The sequence below is a fragment of the Drosophila hydei genome, unplaced genomic scaffold (genome assembly GCF_003285905.1).
Source record: "Drosophila hydei strain 15085-1641.00,03,60 unplaced genomic scaffold, DhydRS2 tig00000063-arrow-pilon, whole genome shotgun sequence".
NCBI lineage: Eukaryota > Metazoa > Arthropoda > Insecta > Diptera > Drosophilidae > Drosophila > Drosophila hydei.
This window is the reverse complement of record NW_022045657.1, coordinates 8,695,251-8,705,366: the sequence shown is the minus strand read 5'-3', so window position 1 is coordinate 8,705,366 and position 10,116 is coordinate 8,695,251. Positions and strand designations below refer to the sequence as shown.

The 10,116-nt window shown below is 41.1% G+C and overlaps 1 protein-coding gene across 1 annotated transcript; it reads left to right on the top strand.

Moving 5' to 3' along the window:
• Nucleotides 1-5,309: 5,309 nt before the first annotated feature.
• On the top strand, nucleotides 5,310-6,027 carry LOC111595173 (enhancer of split malpha protein). Its single transcript, XM_023308753.2, has one exon. The coding sequence runs from the start codon at nucleotides 5,395-5,397 to the stop codon at nucleotides 5,836-5,838; it is 444 nt and encodes a 147-aa protein (XP_023164521.2). The 5' UTR covers nucleotides 5,310-5,394; the 3' UTR covers nucleotides 5,839-6,027.
• The last annotated feature ends 4,089 nt before the right edge of the window (nucleotides 6,028-10,116 follow it).

Sequence of the window (10,116 nt, the reverse complement as noted above, 5' to 3'; positions counted from 1 at the left end):
TCGCTGTTTGCGTCGTGCTTTTATAGGCTCGGGCCGCGTTTCGTTGCGGCAGCGAGTGCGAGCGAGACGCGCATTTTGCCTCGTGCGCGACCCAACTTTTGAGTTCCTTTCTCCCTTGCGCCTGATGCTTGCTGCCTGCTGCTTGCTGGCTTCTGTTTACGTATGCGCTGTGTGTGCGCTCAGCCAACGTCGCTCGCTCTCGCTCTCGCTCTCTCACCCTCTTGTTTGCTTGTGTGCGAGGGCAATAAAATGACTTGAGCTGCGGCTGCGCCTCTATCTTGCTGTATGCATGTGCATGTGTATACGCGCGCGTGTGTTGTGTGTGTGTGTGCGCACTGTTGTGTGAGTTGTGATTGTTATACCGTGGGAAACTGTTTCGCAGCCGATTTCCACGACGACGGCTGGCAGCCTGGCCTGACTTCTTCTGATTGTGCATGCTTGGGGTCTTTGGCTGTCCGTCTGGCCCGGTCTGACGGCCCGCCTTAAGAGCTGACTGTGGCAGAGCGGCAGCCAAGCGAGCACATGCCTTCCATCCATAACAAGATGTTTGCATTTCAATTCATTTGTATGTGGCCGGGTATTTGGACTCGAGCGCAGAGCTCTCTGCTGTCGCTGTTGCTGGTGCTGTTGTGCTGGTTCGTCTTGGGTCTTGTCTTGGCTTCGGCTTGCCATGTGCCTTCGCCTTCGCCTTCACCCTTGCAGTAGCTTATGGCACGCTGATAATTGTGGAATCGTCATCGCGCAGCAGTGTTTTGTTGTTGCTGCTGTTGCTTTGTTTTGTTTTTCTTTTTGTTTTTGTTTTTGTTGTATGTATTTTTTTAACGCTTTATGGATCATTGATTGGGATCGTGGGCTTCGTGGGCCAAGCATTACGCTTTTCGTTTACATGATTATTCTTGATTGCCCATTGCGACGACCACTGCTCGGGCTTTGGGATCTGTTTGCTTGCGCTCTCTCTGTGTACGTATGTGTGTGTGTATATTTTATTTTGAATTTTTTGACTTGGGTACGGCTTATGGCTCGGACTACTTCTACCATTTGTAGACAATTACCGGCTTGACTGGGCAAGAGGCAAAGCATTTTATGCGACGTGTGCGCGAAAGTCAGTTTGGACTCGATGCTTGCTATTGTTGTTGTTGCTGCTGTTGTTGTTAGCACACGCTATAAATGTTGTTGTTATGGGCTGTAGTATGTGGCTCGTGGGGTGTTTGAGGCTTTGTCACGTCACGAGTGATTTGAACTTTTTAGCACATATTTATATTTAGCACGGCTTTAAGCTGTGATTCATTCACAACTCACAATTATGGATTGTGTGTATCATATCTCCAATTCAGCTATTTGTAGCTATCGCTGACACACACAGCTCCAATTTCACAACACTTAATTAGAAGTGGCGAGCCGACGAAATCACATTCAATATGACAACACAAGTGGCGCATCATCAGCGTCAAGCAACAACGACAACAACAACAACAAATACAAAATAAATAAATAAAAACAAACAACAAAAACTAGAAACGGGGCATAAGACAAATTAAGTTGGCGTTTTGTACGCATTTCAAATGAGCTACAGTTAACAAATGTTAACAGCCTCATCTTCATTTTGAGCGTCTGCCGTTGTTGTTGTTGTTATTGTTGTTGTTGTGTTGGTCCGTTAAATGAGGCGCGAGCTCGTCGCTGTCAAAAAGCTGCCTGCTCCGGAAATGGCTAATTGGACTGAGAGTGAAAAGTGTGCGTCTGATTGTTAGTGTTGTAAAACACAAGTTATGCACAGAAGAATAGGGGTGTCGTAATTGGGTTTGATTTCAGGGTGGTTGCTTGCCTTGAACGCCGTTAAATGAAGTGAATGAGAGAGTTGTGTGTTTATTTAATAATATGCAAGACCAGATAATTTTATATGATATTTACGTGGCTCGGGGTTTCATAGAATGCAACAAAAATTAATTTTTATTTAATAAACAATCATAGAGATCATAGGCAACAATTTTATATATCACAAACAGCACAGAATTCTCAAAAAAATAAATTCAATATATATACGAAACTGCCTATCATATAACTTTTTGTTGCATAAGAACTAAAAAACATATAGAAATTAAACTCCTTTTTTTACATTTAATTATTAATAATATTTGTGGAAAAAATACAAGTTTTTATTAAGTGTGATTCATCATGATCATACGTTTTTTAATACATAAATCAATTTGCTTATAACTATTAATGGGAACCCCAAACGAAATATCTTAATTGATTTTAGTATTATCAATCAACAATAATAAAATAAAACAATTACAATTAAGCAAAAACAAATTTCTTGAAAAATTATTAAAAACATAAACAAGTTATTTATAATATTAATATGTGGTACAGATATATTATTATTAAAACAAATTGAAAATAATAATAAATAAATAATAATTATTGACATGATTTTCCTTTTAAAAACCTACATCATTCTAGTTTAAAGTTTACTATTTATTTATTTTTAAACATAATTGAACAGTCACAGTTAGGCGTAGGAGAGATCATGTGTTTTTTAATTCTGTTCAGTCCAAAAGTCCAAGCAAATTTATCATAACTCATACGCACTGTGTGCCCATACGATCTCGCAATATGCCCAGCGTAGCGCATTCCTCGCAGTCGTTTAAATCCAACTTAAATACCCACACCACACATCACACACTCAAACTCACACACACACACACACACACACACATCAATTCTCAGCAAAATCCCAACGAAGACCTCATTTCTCCCGCTTTGGTCGTTTTTTCAGCATTTTTTTTTTCATTTTTGTAAAACAATTTTTATTTTTTTATCGATGGCATACGCACGCGCGAATTTTAGTGCCCCCGCTGCGCCGGCGACCAACTTTGGGGCAACAACAACAGCACGAGAGCGTGCACAGGCACAGGCCCAAGCCCAGAGACCAAGCCGAGCAGCAGCAACAACAACAACAACTATAGCGTGTTGTTGAATTAATTTATATCCAACAGTGCGCTTTCAACTTTATTGCGCCGCGAAAAGCAGCCACAGCCAGAGCCAGAGCCACAGCCACAGCCAGAGCGAGCAGCGTCAGCAATGTGCTCGCTCCCCCCCCGCACCGACAGCTCCATAACGCCGCCAGCAACCCACACAGAGACAGGGGCAACCCATCCATACCGACAAAAGGCACTGCGGAGCTGTGGGGGCATGCAATGGCACTCACAGATACTCGACAAGCCACACACACATGCGCAGTGCCAGACCGTGGGAAACAAACTCGTGCCAGTCGTTTCATTGCTGTCAAATAATATCTTGATGGGGATCAACTTGAAAAGATTGGTTGGGGCTGGCTCGTTGCCGCTGCCGCTGCTGTTGCCCCATGCTGTTGTTGTTGTTGTTGTTGTTATTGTTGTTTTTGTTGCTGTTTGGCGAGTCGTTGCTGGCCGCTGTTTAGGATGCGGTCGACGCTTTTGTTTTTTTTTTGTAGGTCTCTTTTTAGTCTTTTTAATACTTTACACATTTGTTCGTCATACCCCAACCGTTGAGTGTCTTACGTGTGTGTGTGTGTAGTTATAGCCATGGTCGTAGCTCAGCTCGGAAACCAGTTTGCCATCCGCCAAAGCGAGGCTGAGACTGCGGCTGCTGCGTCAGCGTCTGTGGCTGCTGTAGATGCCAACACATACTCGCTAAGATCACATAAAAGACCCGGCACGCCCCACCGAGCCCCGACCCACCGCCTGACCCGGCAAACGGCCACAACTTTCGGGCAGCTCATTCGTGAATGGCTGCCGTGGCTCGCTTTTATGATGCACTGTTTGCGCTGTATGTCTGTATACACACATATGCGAGCACTTGGCACGTTGCCCATTATCTCCAGACCGCTGGAGGCTTCAGTTGCTCAAGTGCACATATCATATAACCACAGGGTCTGAGACAAGACGCAACTATATAATAAAAAGGCTTACAGCCATCTGCACCCCCAAGAGCTAAAGTGTAAGCTGTCAATCCCCCTCGGTCGGCCCTCCCGATAGGCAAATGACACATGCAGGCGCTCCAACTCCCAACTCTTTTCCGAGATAAACAATGTCAGCATGTCTTAAAGGCATTTCACACACACTCAATCCATTAGCTGCAACGCTAAATAAACAGAGACCAGTTTCCATCCCCCCTGCTTGCTATCTAATGTCATTAAAAAAGTATCTCAAAGATATGCGTCTATTGCAACATTAATCCCAAACAACAGCCAGCGCGCTTCACACACACTTCGCTGGGTCGCACTGCACGAAGTCCCTTTTTGGCCCCCTGCATCAAGTCGATCAAGAACAAACACGCCAAGGAAAATGAAAATTAATTAAAATATCTGTAAGAAATCACAAGGGAGCGTCAGCGTCAAATAAGGGCGCATTGATATTGAAATCGAAGACAAGTGGCAGCCACATTTATTGCTGCAGGGTTCGAGTTCAAGTTCGAGTTCCACCACAAACAAAATCCGTGTGGGAAAGTTGAAAATCGAAAACAAGTGATTTGAAATGCCCATACAAATATAGCTGAACCGCAGGACGAATGTTGTGGCAATGCGTGGGAATGCTGGCTTGAGATTTTATATTCCTTATTCATTCGGGCACAGATATACCCTAGGGTATATGTCATTTATGTTGATTGCCCATTAGGACAACAATTTGCACTCCTTTTAACCGTATGATGATCCCATGCACAAATATTGGGCTTCGTTCTCTGTGTCCTGTCTTCCTTCGAGTCGTGAGAAATTTTATGAAGGAACACCTGCCTGTTGTTATTCGGTTCGAAGCCAAAGCCACTTGAATACATTTCCTTCCAAATTTTTAGGGTACCGAAAAATTGTTTCCCACACTTCGCATGGCCGAACAGTTGCATTTTTTCCTCTCTCGTTCTCTTTCTCTGTCCTTTTGAGATCGGGGGTATATTTACGTTTCCTTAGCGAGTCGCGATTCCCGACTTCCTACACACTGGAAAACAGGCTCGTCTCTGGCTACCTGCACTGCGCTGCCCTTACCGGAGCCTCGGCTTCAAATTTCAGGTTCTCGCTCGCTCACCAGCTAACCAGCTAACCTGCTAACCATCTTATCTCTCTCGCCACGGTCGTTTTCAATGAGGGTGAGGTGCGTACCACGTACGCGTGTCTGTCGAGGGTCTTTCTACGTTTCCTTAACTGTGCCTCTCTCTCTCGCTCTCTCCCTTCTTTTGCTTGTGTGTGCGGCCACAGGAAATGCATTTTGTTTGGCTGCGCTGCCGTTGAGCGGTGCGAAGCGGAGCGTTCAGACAGCTATAAAAGCGGTTGCCTTTCGGTTGGGAAATCATTCTGACATCGTCAGCGTTTCAAGCAACACACAGCACAACAAACACACTCGCTTTTCCATTTCAAATTCAAAAATGTGCCAACAAGTCGCCATCAGCAATAACGACAACAACAACAACAACAAAATGAAGACCAGCTACAGCATTAAGCAAGTCTTGAAGACGTTCTTCAAGAAGCAGCAGAAACAACAACAACAGCGCCGCCAGAACTCACTGGAATCACTTGAATCAGTGGACAATCTGCGCAATGCCGAGGTCGAGGAGGTCTACTATGCCGAAATCGATGAGAATGCTGCCAACGAGAAATTGGCTCAGCTGGTGCAGGAGCAAGAGCTCGACAGCGAGGAGGACATCTATGTGCCCGTACGCTTTGCTCGCACCGAGGCCGGCACCTTCTTCTGGACGACCAATCTGCAGCCAGTTGCTAGCGTCGATGCCGATCTGCTGCAGCCCGCTTACTGCTACTCCAGCCAACAGCATCCGTTCATGCAGTACCAGGATCGTTGGGCCCAGGCTTAAATTTGGTATTCCACGTCCAAGCCTCAATTATCAACAAGCTTTAAATGCATGCAACATTGTGATAGCAGCGACAGCAGCAGCGGCAGCATCGTACTTAATCTTAACTCAAACTCAACTCAGCGATCCCAGCGCTTCCATTAGTTCTTAAGACATTGTGATAGAAAATGACAGCTTTAAAAAGGAAAAAACAAAAAGATATTTTACAAAATACAAGAAAAGATATAAAAACTTAAATTACATTTGGTTTCTAATTGGTTTTGGTGTTGGATTTGGGTTTAGCATTTCAGTTTTATGATCTAAGCAGATCTTCAAAATATTTTCAGCACATCCTTTACTCATCTTGAGCATTGTTGTGACGTTTGGCATTCCACGCTATTGAGTAGCTGCTACAACATATTTACGACATGAGATTCTGTTTGTGTTCTGCTCATAAAATATGTTTCATTCCTCTACGTGACAGATAAGAGATGTATGTATGTGTTTATATTTTTGGATGCGACACATTCTTTCTAGAGACATTCCGAAACATATTGTGCTTGCTTTCTTAGTTATGTGACGCCAATGAATCTGTTTGTAAAGTCTTTTATCTGCAATTGTTACAGCTGAGTAATTTGATGTACCAGCTGGGACTTTTTTTTTGAAAATTTTTGTTTTTGGCGGTGTTTTGAAATGCCGCTGAAATTGATTAAAAGTAATCAACGTAATCAATCAGGGCAAGGGCAAGATAGATATTCCCAAAATGAAAGTTTATAATGATGCTATATACAAAATCAAAAGTTTATCTAATAGGAAAAAAATTTTTTTTAAATTTACAAAATATTAAAATTATTGAATGTAAAAGAAAGTGAAGGAAAAAGTAGTAATTGTTCGATACTAATAAAAGAAAATAATGAATGCAGTTAGAACTTGAATATATTAAAGGAAATGTTTGGGAATGAATTTTAAGTATTAGATTAGAATAATATACATTTTAACATTTTAAGCATTCATATGATAATTAAACATCTCATTCTTAAAATTGTGACAGATGAATGTTTGTTCCATTATATCAACAGCTTATACTAGTTAAGTTTAATGTTCCAGAATCTTTCTCTCTCTCTCTCTCTCTCCATTTCTCTCACTCGTTCTCTACATTTTTGCATTCATAAACTTTCAATTGGATGTTGACCCAAGACATTTCCTTTTGTACACTTTTCGTAGTGTAGTCTTACATAAGTCAGCCTTGCCTTGAACAACCTTTACAGATTCTATGCGCATTTTATGACATAAATTCCATTTGGCTATTGGCTCCGTTGGCAGTCAGCCAATATGAAATATTCCCACTCCGGCTGCAATGCTATCATATTATTGCAGTTGTCACTTGCCTTGGCTAAGGCCACCGCCACCTGCGTGCCCAAATATGGCGATGGTGTGCATAACTTCACGGCAATTTCTTGCACGGGCTTGTCGCCGCGTGTCGTACAACTTATTTATGTGCTTTTCTAGAAAGAAGAAAACAAAAACCGACAGGAGAAGGAACTGGTGCTGGTGCTGCTACTTGTAGTATATAGGAAAAACCCATATCAAAAGCCACAATTAAAATGCAACATGTAGACGTCAACACCTTCCAGTCACGGGCCAGTCACAGTCATAGCAAACAGTCACAACACACACGCAATGCTCACATGCCAAGGCGTTTCGAGGCGGACGTTGAAATTGGGCATAAAAACAGTACCGCAAAAGATAATCGTTCTCATACACTCTGTTGCTGTTCCCGTCTCTCTGTATATGGCCATCTCTTTCGCTCTATCAATCACCAACGCATTTCTCCTACACTAAAAATGCAAATTGATGTCACAAAAAAATTTATAAAAAAAAAGAAAAAAATTGAAAAAGTATCCAAGAATTGAATAAAATTCTGGTAGCGCCGTGACGTAAATTAAGTAGCTAAATAAGTTTCTGGTAAATTGGCCCCGACAGCGCATAATTAATTTCGTATGCGCAGCGGCACAGAATTGGAAGAAAGAACCATCATGGAATGCCGTTGTTGATGTTGATAATGCTTATGATGATTGCCACTGCTGCGATTGGGATCTTCGTGCCCGGCTACCTCTATTCATTTGCATTTACAAGCGAGCGCTACAAATACGAAAAAAGAGACTTGCATACATGTAGGCACTATATGTCGTATGGCCACTATGCGCCGCTTTGTCTCCGTCTCTGTCTTGGCGACTGGAGTGCTGGGTAGACCTGGCACAGGTGTACTGAGCCTGCTGAACTGCGGTTTAATGTACGCCTCTGTGCCCAATTCTCAGCGACAACTCAGCGGCGGCCTTCGCGTGCGTGACCGGCATGCGCTTAGCGGTCATTGATTGGCCAACACCAACAGCAACAACAGCAACCGCCGCAGCAGTAAAAACATTGTTGGCGAGTTCTTTGACCATGCCTAAGCTCGAGCTGGCTGTTAACTAAGGGCGCCGCGAGCAACAAGTGTGTGAACACATTAAACGGTGATTAGGCCCAGCTCTGCGACTGCGACAGAGTCTTTGTTGTTTTAGCTCTTGTCTAAGCACTTTGTGTGTGGCGATTGTGGCCACAAATTAGCCCGTTGCAATGTTACCATTAAATTGATGAGGGATAATGTGGGCAGCCGGAATACACAAAATGTAGCTACACAAAAATCTAAGCGAAGTGACTGAAGTTCATTATATAAATGTAAAATGTTCAATAAGAAAATAGGCAAAAAACAGTTATATATCATTTTACAGAATTGAACTTGCATAAATTTTAAAAAAATATATACAGGTATAATTAATGTATTATTATTTTTTTTATACATTTTAATAACTATAAAAACATATATATAAATATAAAAATATAAAATATTATGCAGCACAGATCTATCTAAAAATGTGTGAAATATATGTTTATTAATATTATTGCATTCTTTATACTAAAAATATGTTAATGTAAATAAAAATACTGAATATGCAACTAAAAATAATTAATTAATAATAATAATGAATAAAAATATAAAGCTTAATAATTAAATATTATAGCTAAACTCCTATTGATAAAGGATAAGAATAAAAGATTTTTCAATTATTTTTCTTTTGGCGTATATTATATAATTCGTTATATTATGCTTTCAGCTTTTCTATTTAATATTTGGAAATATTTTTTAGCGCCCTTTTATTATTTATTTTAATCCTTCACAGCTGCCAATTATTTAAAGCATACTTTTGTGCGTAACTGGTTGAGCACATCGGGCTGTGGAAGCTGCACATAGATTGCTATATTGTTTGGTTTTCTTTTTTGTAGGTAATATGTTAAGCATCAAATTTAAGACTACACAAATATTTTAATTGACGCTCGGCTTTATAGACGAGGGCTGCCAAACGGGTTCAAATAAAAAACAAATCAAGATTTATTGGTGATTGGTCATGGCTTGTGCTTAACCTTGATAAACCGTCTGTGCTGAGCCACAATTAAATGGCCAAGCCGCTGAAATAGATTCCAATACATTTCCGCTTCAAAACGCAACTCCTAGATATTTATAGACTAAGCTACACTTAACGACTTTTGATGAGAGAGATCCGATTCTAAAAGGTAATAGATAGGCATCCTCTACTATAGGTCAAGTAGTTGATGATTGTACTTTTACTTTATTCTGTGAATGTTAGAACCATCATTTCGGCTTTTAAAAATAATTTGTGAGCAATAAATATGTGCTTATCTTTTCATTAGCTAAAAGTTTTTCAAACTTCAACTTCGACGAAGTTCAAGGGAAATAATGAAAGTATGTAACTATATCTATTCCGAATAAAATGTGCTTTGTTTACGTAAATAACACAGACTCTCAAGATGGAGAATTGGTAAACAAATACCCGCTGATGACATCGCATAAATTGTACTGGCAACATTCAGTCGATGTATTTATGGCGAATGGTTCCCCGTAGTTATCGCCAAAAAAATAATACGAAAATGTTGTTCAGATGTGATAAACAAGATACCAACTGACAACAGAACAATAAAGATGTTGATTCTTACTGATTGCCGAGCGATTGATGGCTAATAGCTGTTGGCGCAAGGCAGACGGGCCCGTCAATTAGCCCATAACAAACTGTTACTCACCTCGGTCATGGTACGAGCCAGAACTTTGTAGACCGAAAATAAACTCATTGCTTGTCGCATTTTTAGATAGACATTTGCCTTATCAGCCCTCTGCTGATAAGAGCGACTGAATTGCCGCTGAAGTGGCAGCAATATATATAAAAATCAATGAGTTTCCCAACAGTC